The sequence below is a fragment of the Oncorhynchus tshawytscha genome, linkage group LG11, assembly GCF_018296145.1.
Source record: "Oncorhynchus tshawytscha isolate Ot180627B linkage group LG11, Otsh_v2.0, whole genome shotgun sequence".
In the NCBI taxonomy this organism is placed as follows: Eukaryota; Metazoa; Chordata; class Actinopteri; order Salmoniformes; family Salmonidae; genus Oncorhynchus; species Oncorhynchus tshawytscha.
Genome location: NC_056439.1, coordinates 39,478,994 through 39,502,009, shown reverse-complemented (window position 1 = coordinate 39,502,009; position 23,016 = coordinate 39,478,994). Strand labels below are relative to the sequence as shown.

At 45.2% G+C, this 23,016-nt stretch overlaps 1 protein-coding gene across 2 annotated transcripts in view; it reads right to left on the bottom strand.

Annotated features, from left to right (window-relative positions):
* LOC112234816 (EARP-interacting protein homolog) overlaps positions 1 to 23,016 on the bottom strand; it is a 46,399-nt gene that overhangs the window by 9,698 nt on the left and 13,685 nt on the right. Inside the window, exons 1-3 of one of the 2 annotated variants that reach the window (XM_042330105.1) lie at positions 16,722 to 16,774; positions 8,868 to 8,967; positions 5,271 to 5,407 (exon numbers count right to left, since the gene is read on the bottom strand). In XM_042330105.1, the coding sequence (XP_042186039.1) occupies positions 5,271 to 5,407; positions 8,868 to 8,951 (221 nt within the window). In that variant the 5' untranslated portion in view covers positions 8,952 to 8,967; positions 16,722 to 16,774. Of the gene's footprint in view, positions 1 to 5,270; positions 5,408 to 8,867; positions 8,968 to 16,721; positions 16,775 to 23,016 lie in introns of those variants that run through there. The other variant, XM_042330104.1, reaches the window with a different exon arrangement.

Genomic DNA, 23,016 nt, shown 5'->3' with positions numbered 1-23,016 from the left:
AAGAGAGTAATTAATTTGCCAGAATTGACATAATTATGACATAACATTGAAGGTTGTGCGGTTTAACAGCAATATTTAGACTTATGGATGCCACCCGTTCGATAAAATGTCATATTTCACTGAAAGAATAAACGTTTTGTTTTCGAAATGATAGTTTCCGGATTTTACCATATTAATGACCTAAGGCTCATATTTCCGTGTGTTTATTATATTACAATTAAGTCAATGATTTGATATAGCAGTCTGACTGAGCGGTGGTAGTCAGCAGCAGGCTCGTAAGCATTCATTCAAACAGCACTTTCCTGCGTTTGCCAGCAGCTCTTCACAATGCTTGAAGCACAGCGCTGTTTATGACTTCAAGCCTTTCAACTCCCGAGATGAGGCTGGCAATACTATAGTGCCTATAAGAACATCCAATAGTCAAAGGTATATGAAATACAAATGGTATAGAGAGAAATAGTACTATAATTCCAAAAATAACTACAACCTAAACCTTATTAACTGGGAATATTCGTGCTAAAAGGAACCACCATATTTCACGTTCTCATGTTCTGAGCAAGGAACTTAAACGTTAGCTTTTTTACAAGGCACATACTGCACTTTTACTTTCTTCTCCAACACTGTGTTTTTGCATTATTTAAACCAAATTGAACATGTTTCATTATTTATTTGAGACTAAATACATTTTTATTTATATATTATATTAAGTTAAAATAAAAGTGTTCATTCAGTATTTTTGTAATTGTCATTATTACAAGTATATATATATATATATATATATATATTTTTTTTTAAATCAGTCGATTAATCGGTATCGGCTTTTTTTGGTCCTCCAATAATCGGTATCGGCGTTGAAAAATCATAATCAGTCGACCTCTAGTCTAAACATCTTAAAATTATACTGAAGACACATTATCGTCACACATTTTTTAGATGCTTTCACTGACAGCCTCAACTCAATAATTAGCGTGGCCTTTTGCTGCCTATGAAATACTTCCTCATATGCCATTTCTCTCCTGTTTTATTGGTTTTCATACCTTCTTTTGTTGTCCAGGGATTTTACACTCTCATGTAGGGGTCATAAAAATAAAAAAAATAACACATTATATGTCACAACAGGTCTAAATATGTCATGACAGTGTTATGACCATATTATAACAGGTTATGACAAGTTATGTCAGCTGTTATGACATATTAGGACATGGTTATGACCGTGTCATAACGTGATATGATGCTGGGCATCAAGTAAAGTGTTACCCACAGTACTGTGTGCTACTGTACAGTACACAGAAACTAGAGAGGCCAGCTTGACTGCAGCACTGCATTGTGTTTCTGTATGCATCCTGTGGTGCATGTTGCGGAGGCCTGACAGTTGTCACACAGCTGACGGTGTGTGTTTCTGTATGCATCCTGTGGTGCATGTTGCGGAGGCCTGACAGTTGTCACACAGCTGACGGTGTGTGTTTCTGTATGCATCCTGCGGTGCATGTTGCGGAGGCCTGACAGTTGTCACACAGCTGACGGTGTGTGTTTCTGTATGCATCCTGTGGTGCATGTTGCGGAGGCCTGACAGTTGTCGCACAGCTGACGGTGTGTGTTTCTGTATGCATCCTGCGGTGCATGTTGCGGAGGCCTGACAGTTGTCACACAGCTGACGATGTGTGTGCTGCCCTCTCACTGCGGAATGTGGGTGCAAACAGGGTTTGGGATTGATGTACTGAGAGAACATCCCCTATGACAGCCCCAGCCAGCAATAGAGCAGGACACACACTCAGGCACACTCACGCTCACACAAACACACACTCACGCACGCTCACGCACACTCACACAAACATACACTCACACATACACACACTCACAAACGCCCTCACACACACAAAAGCCCTCACAAGCGCTCGCTCACAACACTGGCGCTCGCTCACAACACACACGCGCGCTCACAACACACACGATCACTCACACACACGCTCAGACACACAGGCTCATCCGCCCACACACAGGCTCATCCGCCCACACACAGGCGCCCACACACAGGCTCATCCGCCCACACACAGGCTCATCCGCCCACACACACGCTCATCCGCCCACACACAGGCGCCCACACACAGGCTCATCCGCCCACACATAGGCGCCCACACAGGCGCCCACACACAGGCGCCCACACACAGGCTCATCCGCCCACACACAGGCGCACACGCACAGGCGCACACGCGCGCGCACACACAGGCGCACACACACAGGCGCACACACACAGGCGCACACACTCACATGGACGGTGTGTACTAAGTCTTTAAGTTTCCTGTGTCTTTAAGCCTGCTGGAGAGAGCAGTAGACAGCGTTCTCCTTCAGTGTCCCTGAGTGGGGCCAAGAGGGGCAGGCCGGTTTGCGCTGGCACAGTGTGACGAGCCAGAGCAGACACACACCAAAGAGGATGTCTGAGGAGCCACTGGACCGTGCTCACAGGCTGCCATCACACAGCTGCTGCACCAACTGCACACATGCAGTCACACACACACTCAGCTCTCACACACACAGCTCTCTCACACACAAACACACTCAGCTCTCACTCACACACACTCAGTTCTTACTCACACACACACACACTTAGCTCTCACTCAGTTCTCACACACACAGCTCTCTCACACACATTTCTCTCACACACACACTCAGCTATCACTCACACACACACACACACACACTCAACTCTCACACACACAGCTCTTTCACACACAAACACACTCAGCTCTCACTCACACACACACACTCAGCTCTCACTCACACACACAGCTCTCACTCACACAGCTCTCTCACACACACACTCAGCTCTCACAAGCACACTCACACACACTCAGCTCTCACGCACACACACACACTCAGCTCTCACGCACACACACACACTCAGCTCTCACGCACACACACACACTCAGCTCTCACGCACACACACACACTCAGCTCTCACGCACACACACACACACTCAGCTCTCACGCACACACACACACACTCAGCTCCCACGCACACGCACGCACTCAGCTCCCACGCTCACACACACGCACGCACTCAGCTCCACACGCACGCACTCAGCTCAAACACACACGCACGCACTCAGCTCAAACACACACGCACGCACTCAGCTCAAACACACGCACGCACTCAGCTCAAACACACGCACGCACTCAGCTCAAACACACGCACGCACTCAGCTCAAACACACGCACGCACTCAGCTCAAACACACGCACGCACTCAGCTCAAAACACACGCACGCACTCAGCTCAAACACACACGCACGCACTCAGCTCAAACACACACGCACTCAGCTCAAACACGCCCACGCACTCAGCTCAAACACACACACGCACTCAGCTCAACACACATGCACGCACTCAGCTCAAACACACACGCACACACTCAGCTCACACACACGCACTCAGCTCACGCACAGCTCACACACGCACTCAGCTCACACACACACGCACGCACTCAGCTCACACGCACGCACTCAGCACACGCACGCACTCAGCTCACACACACACGCACTCAGCTCAAACACACACACGCACGCACTCAGCTCACACACACATGCACGCACTCAGCTCACACACACACACCTCTCTCACACACACTCAGCTCTCTCACACACACACACACAGCTCTCTCACACACACACACAGCTCCCCCCACACACACAGCTCTCACACACACACACACACACACTCAGCTCTCACACACACACACACAGCTCTCTCACACACACACACAGCTCTCACACACACACTCCGCCTCACACACACACACAGCTCTCACACACACACACAGCTCTTTCACACACAAACACACTCAGCTCTCACTCACACACACACACTCAGCTCTCACACACACACAGCTCTCTCACACACACACACAGCTCTCTCACACACACACACACAGCTCTCACACACACACACAGCTCTTTCACACACACAACACACACAGCTCTCACACACACACACACACTCAGCTCTCTCTCACACACACAGCTCTCTCACACACACACACAGCTCTCACACACACACACACAGCTCTCTCACACACACACACAGCTCTCTCACACACACACACAGCTCTCTCACACACACACAGCTCTCTCACACACACACACAGCTCTCTCACACACACACAGCTCTCACACACACCAGCTCTCACACACACACACACACACACAGCTCTCTCTCACACACACACAGCTCTCACACACACACAGCTCTCTCACACACACACACACACACAGCTCTCTCACACACACACAGCTCTCTCACATACACACAGCTCTCTCACACACACACAGCTCTCTCACACACACAGCTCCCACACACTCACACAGCTCTCTCACACACACACAGCTCTCTCACACACACACACAGCTCTCTCACACACACACTCATCTCTCTCACACACACACTCAGCTCTCACACACACTCAGCTCTCTCACACACACACACTCAGCTCTCACACACACACACACTCAGCTCTCTCACACACACACACACTCAGCTCTCTCACACACACACACACACACACACACACACACTCAGCTCTCTCACACACACACACACACACACTCAGCTCTCTCACACACACACACACACTCAGCTCTCACACACACACACACACACAGCTCTCTCTCACACACACAGCTCTCTCACACACACACAGCTCTCTCACACACACACAGCTCTCTCACACACACACAGCTCTCTCACACACACACACAGCTCTCACACACACACCACACTCTCCTGTAGTTTTCTAATATTTATTCTAATATACTCTCTCACCCTCATTCTTGCTCTTCCTCTCCACTCATCCTCTCTCTCAATTTCTCTCCAGCGCTTTGGTGTTACCAGAGCAATCGATAGAAAGGTGATTATTATTCCTCTAGCAGAGCTCACACACACACACACACAACTTGACCTCCCTCCCTCTCTCACCATCTCTCTGTAATGATACTGAGTGTACAGTGGGGGTATAGCAGATAATGTACGGATATGAATGTGGCTTTAAGGTCAATGTTGGTAGTGGGTGGATAGGTGGAATCGGTGTGGGGGTGATAACCTATCCACTCATCCAGATGAGGTATTCTGTTACTTATCTTTGGTCTGTCCAGTATGGTAGGAGCATCACATTACACACTAAAAGTATAGTTATTATACTACATAGTTCAGTACTACAGGACTATAAATAGGTTGTTGTTTAGAATATAATGGCTGAATACAGTTAGTATGTACCAATACCTCATGGTACGGAGGTCCCAGCCTCTGATGGCTGTGTCGTTGGCTGTGGCCAGCTGGGTACAGTTGTGATGTGGACTCCACTTCCCAGCCGTGAACTTCAGTTGACCTTTACCCTCTAAGGTGGCACTGCTAGAGATCTGGAAGGGAAAGGGTTAACGATTACTACACCTGAACACAAATGTCAATCATGGGGTATGGAGAGGTAAGAGTTAATGTATTGATGGATCTGTATAGACATGCCTTCCCTAGTGTACTGTATAGCTAACCTCACCCTCCTTCACACAGCAGTCAATGACGGGTTCAATGACCATGTTTCCATTGTGAATATCTATATACCGTTACTCATGGATCACCAGTTTGACCATGATGGACCCTCTGACTCAAACTGCTATCTTTACCTACAGTAGATAATAATAACACAGGGTCACTGAACTCTCTCTCTCTCTCTCTCTCTCTCTCTCTCTCTCTCTCTCTCTCTCTCTCTCTCTCTCTCTCTCTCTCTCTCTCTCTCTCTCTCTCTCTCTCTCTCTCTCTCTCTCTCTCTCTCTCTCTCTCTCTCTCTCTCTCTCTCTCTCTCTCTCTCTCTCTCTCTCTCTCTCTCTCTCTCTCTCTCTCTCTCTCTCTCTCTCTCTGGTATAGAGGGAAGAGAAGGTAGAGGAGGGCGGACATAGGAGAGGGGGAGAAGGTAGGGGAACGAAAATGGGGAGAGGAGGGAAGGAGATGAAAGGAACGGGGGTGGATTGAGTGAGAAAGAGAGGAGAAGAGGTGAAGAGAGGGGTAGAGAGAGACAGCGAGATCCATACACTCAAATCTTCTTATAAATGTGATTATTGCCTAGCTCCCAGCTATGTTAGAGCTAACCATATTAGCAGCACTAACGAGACAGCATAGAAAAAAACTGAAGGACGCCTACCTTTAGCAAGCGGCGTCAGATAAAACATTCATATCTGCCAAATAGTCACACATTTATGGAGTGTGAACTGACTGTGTCGGAGCGTGTGTGTACAGTTGCAATGGATAAGGTGTGTGGGTGTGCCGTGAGCCGGATATGTTCTCACTCAATTCCAGCAGTGTCTCTAATTGAGAGTGCCCGCACACACACACACACACAATTAATCCACCCTGGACCCGTGAGACAGACAAATCCATGGTGCAGCTGGACAGACAGACAGGCCTGTGATGAACACATCAGCCTGAGAGTCTCTGATAGAGGAAAGGGATGTGGGAAAGGAGGGATGGATGGAGGAGAGGGGAGTGGCTGAGAGGGATAGAGTAGAGAAGATTAGCATTCTCAACAGCACTGGAGGAATCTGTCTTGGCTGTCAGGCTCCTCCCCCCCTCCCTTCATGTTTAATGGCTGCCATGTCCAGGGCAAGCTGTGTCACTTGATAGCTCCGCTGCTCTGCAGCACAGTCTGACGTCAGTATCACTGCACAGGGGGACACTGTGCCTTCCACTAAGACTCCTCCGCACACACAGAGTAGGAGAGAGCGTGTGCGTGTCTGACTGCAATCTCTTGACGAGTGATTCTTCACAGGTTTGCATTATGACGGACAGACACAGACACACACACACACACAGAGAAACGTCAAGTCCTGTGTTGTGTCCTGTTGGGCCTGTAACCTGGCTGGCCTATGCAGATCTCTGTACGAGAACATGAATTTGGCCTACTAATTACGTAAGCCCATTATTCATGAAGCACCTCCCCACTGCATCCAGGCAGCTATATGCTAATGGAACATTAACTGACCAGCCTACACAGTACGGTGAGTACACACACTTCATGTCTACTATAGAACTATGGATGTTTTCATAACAGAGGCAGTGGAGTGGAGAATCAGAACAGTAAATAGCAATGTGGAGACCTCACTTCATTAGTAGTGGGGATGGTACTTCACTGTCAGAGGAGAGAGTTTCTACTAAACAGTATGACCACCAACTAGTCCTGAGTAGACTGTGTGACAACAAATAGTACTTTGGACATGTACCTTTTAATAGGTATAGTTCAAAATAAAACTAGCTTGCATGGGGGTTGGGACAGGGCAGTGGGGAAAACAGTACATATTTTACACAAGAAGCACTTAAAAGGTCAACTCAGCGAGATGGCATTGCAACGAGCAGCACTGCATTGCAACGAGCAGCACCGCAGACACTGAGATGGGCGCGATGCAAGAGTTTGCTCTCACACAGTCAAAACAGAGTGCTGTATCTGTGCATGTGCACGGGTGCGCTTCACGCTACTACATCCTGGTAGCTACGGGACCCAAACAGCAGAGAAGTTTACCCTTTCCCAGATACATGGTGTGTTTCAGTAAGGAAGAACACCTAGCGGAGCCACTGCAGCTAGCCCAGATACATGGTGTGTTTCAGTAAGGAAGAACACCTAGCGGAGCCACTGCAGCTAGCCCAGATACATGGTGTGTTTCAGTAAGGAAGCCCAAATAGCCAGCTAGCCCAAATACATGGTGTGTTTCAGTAAGGAAGAACACCTAGCGGAGCCACTGCAGCTAGCGGAGCCACTGCAGCTGAGCCAGCCAGATACAGGGTGTGTTTCAGTAAGGAAGAAACAGCCCAAATACTAGCGGAGCTGCAGCTAGCCCAAATACATGGTGTGTTTCAGTAAGGAAGAACACCTGCAGCCACTGAAGCTAGCCCAGATACATGGTGTGTTTCAGTAAGGAAGAACACCTAGCGGAGCCACCACTAGCCCAGATACATGGTGTGTTTCAGTAAGGAAGCCCATGGTGTGTTTCAGTAAGGAAGAACACCTAGCGGAGCCACTGGGTGGTGTGTTTCAGTGTTTACATGGTGTGTTTCAAGGAAGAACACCTAGCGGAGCCACTGCAGCTAGCCCAGATACAGCTGGTGTGTTTCAGTAAGGAAGAACACCTAGCGGAGCCACTGCAGCTAGCCCAGATACATGGTGTGTTTCAGTAAGGAAGAACACCTAGCGGAGCCACTGCAGCTAGCCCAAATACATGGTGTGTTTCAGTAAGGAAGAACACCTAGCGGAGCCACTGCAGCTAGCCCAAATACAAGGTGTGTTTCAGTAAGGAAGAACACCTAGCGGAGCCACTGCAGCTAGCCCAGATACAAGGTGTGTTTCAGTAAGGAAGAACCCCTAGCGGAGCCACTGAAGCTAGCCCAGATACATGGTGTGTTTCAGTAAGGAAGAACACCTAGCGGAGCCACTGCAGCTAGCCCAGATACATGGTGTGTTTCAGTAAGGAAGAACACCTAGCGGAGCCACTGCAGCTAGCCCAGATACAAGGTGTGTTTCAGTAAGGAAGAAAGGAAGAAGCTAGCCCAGATACAAGGTGTGTTTCAGTAAGGAAGAACCCCTAGCGGAGCCACTGAAGCTAGCCCAGATACATGGTGTGTTTCAGTAAGGAAGAACACCTAGCGGAGCCACTGCAGCTAGCCCAAATACATGGTGTGTTTCAGTAAGGAATCAGGTGATCTTGGTGAGGGGAGCAGAGCACACCCCTGGACAGTTCTGTTGTAGGAGAGAAAGATAAGACCAGTCTGATACGGTGGTTATCAAATAATGAGCACAGGGTATGGGCAGATGTATGGCGGTGTGAGTGTGTGTCTCACCGTGGCCTGGGTAGAGCTCTCCGTCAGGTCCCAGAGCAGAGCGTGGTTATCAGCCAGAGAGATCACATGCTTCCCATCTCCCATGGGCTCCCACAGGACACTGCAGCAGAGAGAGACAGAGCGAGGGGGGGTTAGTTCACAGGACACTGCAGCAGAGAGAGACAGAGCGAGGGGGGGTTAGTTCACAGGACACTGCAGCAGAGAGAGACAGAGCGAGGGGGGTTAGTTCACAGGACACTGCAGCAGAGAGAGACAGACGAGGGGGGGGTTAGTTCACAGGACAGGACACTGCAGCAGAGAGACAGACAGAGCGAGGGGGGGGTTAGTTCACAGGACAGCAGCAGAGAGAGACAGAGGGGGGGGTTAGGACACTCAGAGACAGGACACACACATGCATGATGCATGAACACACTTCAGTGAGAGAAAACACAAACACTTATATACAACCACAGTATGATGCGCACACAAGCACTCTCTCTCTCTCTCTCTCTCTCTCTCTCACACACACACACACACAAGCACACACACACACACACACACGACTTGGCCTGCAAGGGCTGCAACTACTGTAACCAAAGTTTATGACCATGATATGACAAGTTTGTAGTCAAATGACCACGATGCAGTATTTACTGCATACGACACACACACACACCCAGTAGATAAGAGCCCCTTCATGTACCTGCTATAGACCTGCTATAGACTGATTAGTCCTTAGTTCTAGTGGTGATAAATGAGACTGGTCCAACCCCTCTGAGTCATTCATCAGGGCAGAGCAACACAACATAAAGCCTCCACTGTGCTGTGTGTGTGGGAGGGATAAAGGAATGGAAGAGGAGGAGGGAGGGACAAAGTTAGTCTTTCTCAGGATTTCATCCAACTCTGTAACTTGCTTCCATCTCTTGTGAGGGGATAGGGGGAAGAGAGGGGCAGAGGGAAAAGGAGAGAGCGAAGAGTAGAAGAGTTTATGGAGGTTGTAAATACATGGATGAGTGGGACAGTTTTTACTGCCCTACCAAGGTGTTAGAAGTCACAGGCCTAGGACACAAATAGGCAGGCAGGCAGGCAGGCAGGCAGACAGACAGACACACACCAGCCAAGGAGCTTTCTGTCCCTCTCCTTCTCTCTCATTCATTTATTCTATAAAAACAGCTCCAATCTGAAGTGACCGATGTTTCCTCCGACACATTGGTGTGGCAGGCTTCCGGGTTAAGTGGGCACTGTGTCAAGAAGCAGTGTGGCTCGGTTGGGTCGTGTTTCGGAGGACGCACGGCTCTCGACCTACCACTCTCCTAAGTCCATACGGGAGTTGCAGCGATGAGACAAGACACTAATTAGAAATTGGATACCATGAAATTGGGGAGAAAAAGTTTTAAAAATATATATAAATATATATCAATAAATAAACAGACCACAAATTTATCAAATCAAACTTTAGTTGTCAAAATATTTGTCAAGTGTAGACCTTACTGTGAAAGGCTTACTTACAAGCCCTTAACCAAAAATGCAGTTAAAGAAGGTGTATAAAGAAGAAAATATTTACCAAATAAACAAAAGTAAAAAATAAAAAGGAACACAATAACGAGGCTATATACAGGGGGTACCGGTACCGAGTCAGTGTGTGGGGGTACAGAAAACAGGTAATTTGACGAGATGTTCAGGAGTCTTATGGCTTGGGGGTAGAAGCTGTTAAGAAGCCTCTTGGACCTAGACTTGGCGCTCCGGCATCGCTTGCCGTGCGGTAGCAAAGACACAGCTTATTATATAGGTCCTGTATTGCAGGAAGCTTGGCCCCAGTGATGTACTGGGCCGTATGCACTACCCTTCCTTGCGTCCTATGGTCAGATGCCGAGGAGTTGTCATACCAAGCAGTGATGCAACCGGTCAGGATGTTCTCGATGGTGCAGCTGTTAAACTTTTTGAGAATCTGGGGAACCATGCCAAATCTTTTCAGACTCTTGAGGGGGAAAATGTTTTGTCGTGCCCTCTTCACGCCTGTCTTGGTGTGTTTGGACCACGATAGATCATTGGTGATGTGGACACCGAGGACCTTGAAACTCTCGACACGCTCCAACAGCCCCGTTAATGTTAATGGGGGCCGAGTCGGCCCAACTATTCCTGTAGTCCACAATCAGCTCCTTTGTCGTGCTCACATTGAGGGAGAGGTTGTTGTCCTGGCACCACACTGCCAGTTCTCTGACCTCCTCCCTATAGGATGTCTCATCGTTGTCGTGATCATGCCTGTTGTGTCGTCAGCAAACTTAATGATGGTGTTGGAGTCGTGGGTGAACAGGGAGTACAGGAGGGGACTAAGTACACACCCCTGAGGGGCCCCAGTGTTGAGGATCAGAGTGGTAGATGTGTTGTTGCCTATCCTTACCACCTGGTGGCAGCCCGTAAGGAAGTCCAGGATCCAGTTGCAGAGGGTGGTGTTTAGTCCCAGGTTACCTTCGCTTTCTTGGGCACAGGGACTATAGTGGTCTGCTTGAAACATGTCGGTACTACTGACTCTGTCAGGGAGAAGTTGAAAATGTCAGTGAAGACACTTGACAGTTGGTCTGCGCATGCATTGAGTACACATCCTGGTAATCCATCTGGCCACACGGCTTTGTGAATGTTGACCTGTTTAAAGGTCTTTCTCACATCGGATAGCGAGAGCGTTATCACACAGTCATCCAGAACAGCTTGTACATGCTTCTGTGTTGCTTGCATAAATAAGCATAAAAGGCATTTAACTCGTCTAGTAGGCTCTCGTCACCGAGCAGCTCGCGTCTGGGTTTCCCTTTGTAGTCCGTAATAGTTTTCAAGCCCTGCCACATCCGACGAGCGTCAGAGCCGGTGTAGTAGGATTCAATCTTAATCTGTATTGACGCTTTGCTTGCTTGATGGTTCGTCTGAGGGCATATCGGGATTTCTTATAGGCATCCAGATTAGTGTCCCGCTCTTGAATGCGGCAGCTTTAGCCTTTAGCTCGATGCGGATGTTGCCTGTAATCCATGGCTTCTGGTTGGGATATGTACAGTTGAAGTCAGAAGTTGACATACACTTAAGTGTGAGGCATTAAAACTCGTTTTTCAAACACTCCACAAATTTCTTGTTAACAAACTATAGTTTTGGCAAGTAGGTTAGGACATCTACTTTGTGCATGACAAGTCATTTTTCCCAAAATTGTTTACAGACAGATTATTTCACTTATAATTGACTGTATCACAATTCCAGTGGGTCAGAAGTTTACATACACTAAGTTGATTGTGCCTTTAAACAGCTTGGAAAATTCCATAAAATGATGTAAAGGCTTTAGAAGCGTCTGATAGGCTAATTGACTTTATTTGAGTCAATTGGAGGTGTACCTGTGGATGTATTTCAATCCCTACCTAAAATTGTAGACCTCCACAAGTCTGGTTCATCCTTGGGAGCAATTTCCAAACGCCTGAAGGTACCACGTTCATCTGATAAACATCATGGGACCACGCAGCCGTCACACCGCTCAGGAAGGAGACGCGTTCTGTCTCCTAGAGATGAACATACTTTGGTGCAAAAAGTGTAAATCCATCCCAGAACAACAACAAAGGACCTTGTGAAGATGCTGGAGGAAACAGGTACAAAAGTATCGATATCCACAGTAAAACGAGTCCTATATCGACATAGCCTGAAAGGCCGATCAGCAAGGAAGAAACCACGGCTCCAAAACCGCCATAAAAAAGCCAGACTACGGTTTGCAACTGCACATGGGGACAGAGATCATACTTTTTGAAATGTCCTCTGGTCTGATGAAACAAAAAAATAACTGTTTGGCCATAATGACCATCGTTATGTTTGGAGGAAAAAGGGGGAGGCTTACAAGCCGAAGAACACCATCCCAACCGTGAAGCACGGGGGTGGCAGCATCATGTTGTGGGAGTGCTTTGCTGCAGGAGGGACTGGTGCACTTCACAAAATAGATGGCTTCATGAGGAAGGACAATTATGTGGATATATTGAAGCAACATCTCAAGATGTTCATGAAGTCATAGCTTGGTCGCAAATGGGTCTTCCATTTCTCCGTCAGGAGGAAGTTAAACAATTTAAAGGCAATGCTACCAAATACTAATTGAGTGTATGTAAACTTCTGACCCACTGGGAATGTAATGAAAGAAATAAAAGCTGAAATAAATAACTCTACTATTATTCTGACATTTCACATTCATAAAATAAAGTGGTGATCCTAACTGACCGAAGACAGGGAATTTTTACTTGGATTAAATATCAGGAATTGTGAAAAACAGAGTTTAAATGTATTTGGTGTATGTAAACTTCCGACTTCAACTGTACGTATCATCAATGTGGGGACGACGTCGTCGATGTGCTTATTGATGAAGCCGATGACTGAGGTGGTATACTCCTCAATGGCATTGGATGAATCCTGGAACATATTCCAGTCTGTGCTTGCAAAACAAGCATAGCATCTACGTCATCTGACCACTTCCCTTTGAGCTAGACACGGGTACCTCCTGCTTCAGTTTTTTGCTGTGAAGCAGCAATCAGGATAGAACTATGGTCAGATTTGCCAAATGGAGGGCAGGGGAGAGCTTTGTATGCATCTCTGTGTGTGTAGCAAAGGTGGTCTAGAGTTTTTTATCCCACTGGTTGCACATATGACATGCTGGTAAAAAATGTTTTTTAAGTTTGCCTGTATTAAAGTCGCTGGCACTAGGCGCACCGCTTCTGGGTGAGCATTTTCTTCTTTGCTTATGGTCTTATAGAGTTGGTTGAGTGCGGTATTGGTGCCAGCATCGGTCTGTGGTGGTAAATAGACGGCTACAAATAATACAGATGAGAACTCTCTTGGTAGATAGTGTGGTCTACAGCTTATCATAAGGTACTCTACCTCAGGCAAGCAATAGCTCGAGACTTCTTTTATATTGGACATTGCACACCAGCTGTTATTGACAAAAAGACACACACCCCCACCCCTTGTCTTACCAGACGTAACAATTGGCTACACTTAAACTCCTTAAAATCATCCTCAGCTCTCGCATCTTCCAAAATATTTGGAACCAAGGACTGATCCAATCCACAAAAGTGGAGACAAATTTGACCTCAATAACTAGCAGGGCATATGCGTCAACAGCAACCTTGGGAAAATCTTCTGCATTATCATTAACAGCAGACTCGTACATTTCCTCAGCAAATGTCAAATTGGGTTTTTACCAAATTTGCATACGACAGACCATGTATTCACCCTGTACACCCTAATTGACAACCAAACAAACCAAAACAAAGGCAAAGACTTCTCATGCTTTGTTGATTTAAAAAAAAAGCTTTCAACTCAATTTGGCATGAGGGTCTGCTTTACAAATGGATGGAAAGTGGTGTTGGGGGGCAAACATACAACATTATAAAATCCATGTACACAAGCAACAAGTGTGTAGTTAAAACTGGCAAAAAAAACACACATTTCTTTCCACAGGGCCAGAGGGTGAGACAGGGATGCAGCTTAAGCCCCAACCTCTTCAACATATATACCAACGAATTGGCGAGGGCACTAGAACGGTCTGCACCACCCAGCCTGGTAGAATCTGAAGTAAAATGTATACCGTTTCCTGATGATCTGGTGCTTCTGTCCCCAACCAAGGACGGCCTACAGCAGCACCTAGATCTTGTTCCAAAAAAGGTCCAGTTGCCAGGACCACAAATACACATTCCATCTAGACACCGTTGCCCTAGAGCACACAAAAAACTATACATAACTCGGACTAAATATCAGCACCACAGGTAACTTCCACAAAGCTGTGAACGATCTGAGACAAGGCAAGAAGGGCCTTCTATGCCATCAAAAGGAACATAAAATTTGACATAACAATTAGGATCTGGCTAAAACACTAGAATCAGTTATAGAACCCATTGGCCTTTATGGTTGTGAGGTCTGGGGTCTGCTCACCAACCAAGAATTCACAAAATGGGACAAACACCAAATTGAGAATGCATGCAGAATTCTGCAAAAAATATCCTCTGTGTACAACGTAAAACACCAAAAATTACATGCAGAGCTGAATTATGCCGATACCTGCTAATGATCAAAATCCAGAAAAGAGCCGTTAAATTCTACAACCACCTAAAAGCAAGCGATTCCCAAACCTTCCATAACACAGCCATCACCTACAGAGAAATGAACCTAAGCAAGCTGGTCCTGGGGCTCTGTTCACAAACGGACCCCATAGAGCCCCAGGACAGCAACACAATTAGACCCAAACAATTCATGAGAAAACAAAAAGATAATTCCTTGACACATTGGAAAGATTTTACAAAAAAAACAGAGCAAACTAGAATGATTTTTGGCACTAAACAGACAGCACACAGTGGCAGAAAACCTGACCACTGTGACTGACCCACAATAAAGGAAACCTTTGACTATGTACAGACTCTGTGCACACTGCCCACAAAATGAGATTGAAACTGAGCAGCACTTCCTAACCTCCTGCCAAATGTATGTATTATGTTTATTATAACTTTTGTGAGTGTAATGTTTACTGTTCATTTTGTATTGTTTATTATCCATTTCACTTGCTTTGGCGATGTAAACATATGTTTCCCATGTCAAAAAAGCCCCTTAAATATACATTGAATTTTTAGAGAGAGAGAGAGAGAGCGAGACAGAGAGATCCTTTATGACGCCAGTGAGGGTCTCTTATTAAAGAATATAAGTTATGTGCATTTGAACTTGAGCGGCATGGCATCCTGGTAGGGAGGGAATATGTAAATACATGGAGGACTGCTGGGGAAGGGAGTTTATAGCTCAGACAGTATAGGACAAGATGCCTGCCTTCTTCCTTCTCATGAGATTGTTTCCTTGTCTGCTTTGCATTCAGATGAGTTTAATTCGATAGCAATAGATGCACACACTGCTCATGGTATTAGACTGGTCTGCTTTGGGGAATAGAGACACACAGAGAAATCAGTTTGTCTTGGCTACAGAGTTACATTGAGGGATCAGTAGCATAAAGCTATAAGTCCAAGGTAAGGCCAAGAGAGAGAGAGAGAAAGGAACTAAGAAAAAGGGGATGAGAGGGAACAACGTAAAATGTGTGTGTGTGTGTGCAGGATTAAAAATCAGCCATGCCGTGTTAGTGTACAATTGAAGACGGGTCGCCACGGCCGCTCACATTACTGACAGTATTGACTGGCCTGCATGACTATCTGGCTGTCTGGGCTCCCATTGGGCTAACATTGATTGCTAACAGTCCCTTGGAGTGCAAATCACACTCTGTGATAAATCCCCCCACCCCTCCAATAACACACAGGCATACACACACCGTCCACATAGGCTCCACACTCATAGACAAACACACCCCTGTCCAAATAGGCTCCACACTCATAGACATACACACACCCCTGTCCACATAGGCTCCACACTCATAGACATACAACAAAACAAACTTTACCCCCCCCTCCTGTCACCCCACAGCATAGACAATAAAACCGTGTGTCTGTTGAGCTTCATGATTCCTCAAGGTGCTCACCCAGGCCCTGATTGGTCCTAATCGCTCCAAGGGAATCGATTCCTGAGCCTGGTGCTGCTCCAAGTCGAAATTAGGTGCTTGGCTCCCCAAAGCAGGGGAGAGAAATATATTTATATATATTTAAAGCTTTGTTTGTTTCTTCAATCCAGGCACGCTTCACAACATGACACTAGCCAAAATGTTTGTCCACCCAGACTAAGGAGGGATATGGTGGCTGAATATAAGAGATGTGGTGGAGGATGGTGGGACAGGCATAAAGGACGTACAGACAGACAGACTCTCACATACTCCTTCCATCACACACTAGCAGACTGACACACTCTCGCTCAAACAAGGCTTCACACACACACACACACCTGCTGATTGCTGTACTCCTGCCAGTGTAGTCAGAGCGAGCGGGGGCTGCAGCCTGAAAGAGATGGACGAGGTGGGTACCAAACCAAAGCCATCCCTTTCTCAGAGCCAATACAACAAAGCAAAGGATACAAGGCTCACATAGCAAACAGAACACATACACAGATATAGAAACAGAAACATGCCATTCAGAATGTTGCAGCTCTGAGGATGTCAGACACCAGAATCATCAATCTCCTCCTCAGTCACACCTCACCCACCCTTGGATCTTCATCAACAGAAGGCTATTACACACACACACACACACACACACACACACACACACACACACACACACACACACACACACACACACACACACACACACACACACACACACACACACACACACACACACACACACACACACACACACACTCTCTAAAATAAGAAAATACTGCTCAGGGAAGACTCAAAATGGAAACATGTCATTTGAAATGCTAAAATGCATCATTTTTTCCAAAGGGATGAGGCAGCTACCGAAGTAAAAAAATGAGCTGAGCATTGATTTTATTTTCCTGTACATTAAATGATGGTGAATGTAGTGCATGCAGCTATAAGAAAAGGTGTGAGCAGTGGCTGAGCCCTGGGATATGTAGGTCAGTCAATACTTTGCACAGCACAGCACAGCATACCAAGCTAACGGGGAACATTCCCAGAACATTAGCTAAGATTCCCATTATGATCTAGCTAGAGTTGTATCTAACATTAGGAGTCCTCTTTAGGTTCTCTTTAGGTTTCCAGGTAATGTAATAACACAATGTAACAGTAATGTTTTCCCAGCCATCCAAAATAGGTTCTGTGAAAGAACTCTCCATTCGTGAAGATGATTATAGAATGTTTGTATAAAACATTTGCCTGATGTTGCAAGAACGTTCCTATAAAACATTTAATCTGTTCTTTAAAGGTTCCCGGATTGTTTCATTAAGTTGTGTGAACATTGTGGGGACATCCCAAAAGATATGTTACCAAAACATAAAAACTGTCCATTTGTGTGGATGATTCTACAATGTTTCTTTTAGGGTGCAAAAAACCTTGACCTGATGTTACAAGAATGTTCTCAGAGTACATTTTGTCTGTCCTTTAAAAGGTTTCCAGAACGTTTCATTAGGTTGTGGTAACATTGTGGGAACGTGACAAGAGATATGTTCCCAAAACACGCTCAATTGTGATGACATTCATACAAGGTTTAGGTTAGGCTGCACAGGACATTTCCTTAATGTTGTAAGACTGAAATAAGTCTGTTTTTATGACGTTCAGAGCATATTTGTTTTAGGTTTAACATAATATTCCATTGATGTTCACACAATATACATTTTACCTCGTCTTTGAGGTCCTCAGAACAGTACAAGAACATTTATAAAATGTTATACACAGTAAAAGACCAAATTTTACCACAACACTCTCAATATGTATGATGGATCGTGGGATTCGTGACTACCTCATGAAGCTGGTTGAGAGAATGCCAAGAGTGTGCAAAGTTGTCATCAAGGCAAAGGGTGGCTATTTGAAAAATAACAAATCTATTTTGATTTGTTTAACATTTATTTGGTTACTACATGATTCCATATGTGTTATTTCATAGTTTTGATATATTCACTATTATTCTACAATGTAGAAAATAGTAAAAATAATGGGTGTTCTAAACCTTTTGACCGGTAGTGTATGTACTCTACCGTTCAAAAGTTTGGGATCACTTAAAAATTGTCCTCGTTTTTTAAAGAAAAGCTCATTTTTTGTCCATTAAATAACTAAATGAATCAGAAATACAGTGTAGACATTGTTAATGTTGATTGTAGTTAATTGTAGTTAGAAACGGCAGATGTTTTATGGAATATCTACATAGGCGTACACAGGCCCATTATCAGCAACCATCACTCCTGTGTTCCAATGGTACGTTGTGTTTAAAAAATATATATATTATTATTATTATTGTTTTTTATACTTATTTATTTTAAAAAACACAACAAGGAAGGGATAACATTAAAGTATTAGAACATGAAGGACAAACAATACAGCATCAAGACACTTAAACATGTATCAGTCTTTCTGCAACAGAGCCATCCTTATGTGTGAGGGTGTCTACTACCACTATCAAACATGTATCAGTCTTTCTGCAACAGAGCCATCCTTATGTGTGAGGGTGTCTACTACCACTATCAAACATGTATCAGTCTTTCTGCAACAGAGCCATCCTTATGTGTGAGGGTGTCTACTACCACTATCAAACATGTATCAGTCTTTCTGCAACAGAGCCATCCTTATGTGTGAGGGTGTCTACTACCACTATCAAACATGTATCAGTCTTTCTGCAACAGAGCCATCTTTATGTGTGAGGGTGTCTACTACCACTATCAAACATGTATCAGTCTTTCTGCAACAGAGCCATCCTTTATGTGTGAGGGTGTCTACTACCACTATCAAACATGTATCAGTCTTTCTGCAGAGCCATCCAGAGCCATCCTTATGTGTGAGGGTGTCTACTACCACTATCAAACATGTATCAGTCTTTCTGCAACAGAGCCATCCTTATGTGTGAGTCTTTCTGCAACAGAGGGTGTCTACTACCACTATCAAACATGTATCAGTCTTTCTGCAACAGAGCCATCCTTATGTGTGAGGGTGTCTACTACCACTATCAAACATGTATCAGTCTTTCTGCAACAGAGCCATCTTTATGTGTGAGGGTGTCTACTACCACTATCAAACATGTATCAGTCTTTCTGCAACAGAGCCATCCTTATGTGTGAGGGTGTCTACTACCACTATCAAACATGTATCAGTCTTTCTGCAACAGAGCCATCCTTATGTGTGAGGGTGTCTACTACCACTATCAAACATGTATCAGTCTTTCTGCAACAGAGCCATCCTTATGTGTGAGGGTGTCTACTACCACTATCAAACATGTCATGCAACAGAGCCAGTCTTTCTGCAACAGAGCCATACTTATGTGTGAGGGTGTCTACTACCACTATCAAACATGTATCAGTCTTTCTGCAACAGAGCCGTACTTATGTGTGAGGGTGTCTACTACCACTATCAAACATGTATCAGTCTTTCTGCAACAGAGCCATCCTTACGTGTGAGGGTGTCTACTACCACTATCAAACATGTATCAGTCTTTCTGCAACAGAGCCATCCTTATGTGTGAGGGTGTCTACTACCACTATCAAACATGTATCAGTCTTTCTGCAACAGAGCCGTACTTATGTGTGAGGGTGTCTACTACCACTATCAAACATGTATCAGTCTTTCTGCAACAGAGCCGTACTTATGTGTGAGGGTGTCTACTACTACTATCAAACATGTATCAGTCTTTCTGCAACAGAGCCGTACTTATGTGTGAGGGTGTCTACTACCACTATCAAACATGTATCAGTCTTTCTGCAACAGAGCCATCCTTATGTGAGGGTGTCTACTACCACTATCAAACATGTATCAGTCTTTCTGCAACAGAGTCATCCTTATGTGTGAGGGTGTCTACTACCACTATCAAACATGTATCAGTCTTTCTGCAACAGAGCCATCCTTATGTGTGAAGGTGTCTACTACTACTATCAAACATGTATCAGTCTTTCTGCCACTTAGAGCCATCCTTATCAGTCTTTCCACAACAGTGAGGGTGTCTACTACCACTATCAAACATGTATCAGTCTTTCTGCAACAGAGCCATCCTTATGTGTGAGGGTGTCTACTACCACTATCAAACATGTATCAGTCTTTCTGCAACAGATCCATCCTTATGTGTGAGGGTGTCTACTACCACTATCAAACATGTATCAGTCTTTCTGCAACAGAGCCATCCTTATGTGTGAGGGTGTCTACTACCACTATCAAACATGTATCAGTCTTTCTGCAACAGAGCCATCCTTATGTGTGAGGGTGTCTACTACCACTATCAAACATGTATCAGTCTTTCTGCAACAGAGCCATCCTTATGTGTGATGGTGTCTACTACCACTATCAAACATGTATCAGTCTTTCTGCAACAGAGCCATCCTTATTGTGTGAGGGTGTCTACTACCACTATCAAACATGTATCAGTCTTTCTGCAACAGAGCCATCCTTATTGTGTGAGGGTGTCTACTACCACTATCAAACATGTATCAGTCTTTCTGCAACAGATCCATCTTTATGTGTGAGGGTGTCTACTACCACTATCAAACATGTATCAGTCTTTCTGCAACAGATCCATCCTTATGTGTGAGGGTGTCTACTACCACTATCAAACATGTATCAGTCTTTCTGCAACAGAGCCATCCTTATGTGTGAGGGTGTCTACTACCACTATCAAACATGTATCAGTCTTTCTGCAACAGAGCCATCCTTATGTGTGAGGGTGTCTACTACCACTATCAAACATGTATCAGTCTTTCTGCAACAGAGCCATACTTATGTGTGAGGGTGTCTACAGAGCCATCCTTATGTGTGAGGGTGTCTACTACCACTATCAAACATGTATCAGTCTTTCTGCAACAGAGCCATCCTTATGTGTGAGGGTGTCTACTACCACTATCAAACATGTATCAGTCTTTCTGCAACAGAGCCATCCTTATGTGTGAGGGTGTCTACTACCACTATCAAACATGTATCAGTCTTTCTGCAACAACAGAGCCATCCTTATGTGTGAGGGTGTCTACTACCACTATCAAACATGTATCAGTCTTTCTGCAACAGAGCCATCCTTATGTGTGAGGGTGTCTACTACCACTATCAAACATGTATCAGTCTTTCTGCAACAGAGCCATCCTTATGTGTGAGGGTGTCTACTACCACTATCAAACATGTATCAGTCTTTCTGCAACAGAGCCATCCTTATGTGTGAGGGTGTCTACTACCACTATCAAACATGTATCGGTCTTTCTGCAACAGAGCCATCCTTATGTGTGAGGGTGTCTACTACCACTATCAAACATGTATCAGTCTTTCTGCAACAGAGCCATCCTTATGTGTGAGGGTGTCTACTACTACTATCAAACATGTATCAGTCTTTCTGCAACAGAGCCATACTTATGTGTGAGGGTGTCTACTACCACTATCAAACATGTATCGGTCTTTCTGCAACAGAGCCATCCTTATGTGTGAGGGTGTCTACTACCACTATCAAACATGTATCAGTCTTTCTGCAACAGAGCCATCTTTATGTGTGAGGGTGTCTACTACCACTATCAAACATGTATCAGTCTTTCTGCAACAGAGCCATACTTATGTGTGAGGGTGTCTACTACCACTATCAAACATGTATCAGTCTTTCTGCAACAGAGCCATCCTTATGTGTGAGGGTGTCTACTACCACTATCAAACATGTATCATGTCTTTCTGCAACAGAGCCATCTTTATGTGTGAGGGTGTCTACTACCACTATCAAACATGTATCAGTCTTTCTGCAACAGAGCCATCTTTATGTGTGAGGGTGTCTACTACCACTATCAAACATGTATCAGTCTTTCTGCAACAGAGCCATCTTTATGTGTGAGGGTGTCTACTACCACTATCAAACATGTATCAGTCTTTCTGCAACAGAGCCATCTTTATGTGTGAGGGTGTCTACTACCACTATCAAACATGTATCAGTCTTTCTGCAACAGAGCCATCCTTATGTGTGAGGGTGTCTACTACCACTATCAAACATGTATCAGTCTTTCTGCAACAGAGCCATCTTTATGTGTGAGGGTGTCTACTACCACTATCAAACATGTATCAGTCTTTCTGCAACAGAGCCATCTTTATGTGTGAGGGTGTCTACTACCACTATCAAACATGTATCAGTCTTTCTGCAACAGAGCCATCTTTATGTGTGAGGGTGTCTACTACTACTATCAAACATGTATCAGTCTTTCTGCAACAGAGCCATCTTTATGTGTGAGGGTGTCTACTACCACTATCAAACATGTATCAGTCTTTCTGCAACAGAGCCATCCTTATGTGTGAGGGTGTCTACTACTACTATCAAACATGTATCAGTCTTTCTGCAACAGAGCCATCCTTATGTGTGAGGGTGTCTACTACTACTATCAAACATGTATCAGTCTTTCTGCAACAGAGCCATCTTTATGTGTGAGGGTGTCTACTACCACTATCAAACATGTATCAGTCTTTCTGCAACAGAGCCATCTTTATGTGTGAGGGTGTCTACTACCACTATCAAACATGTATCAGTCTTTCCACAACAGAGCCATCCTTATGTGTGAGGGTGTCTACTACCACTATCAAACATGTATCAGTCTTTCCACAACAGAGCCATCCTTATGTGTGAGG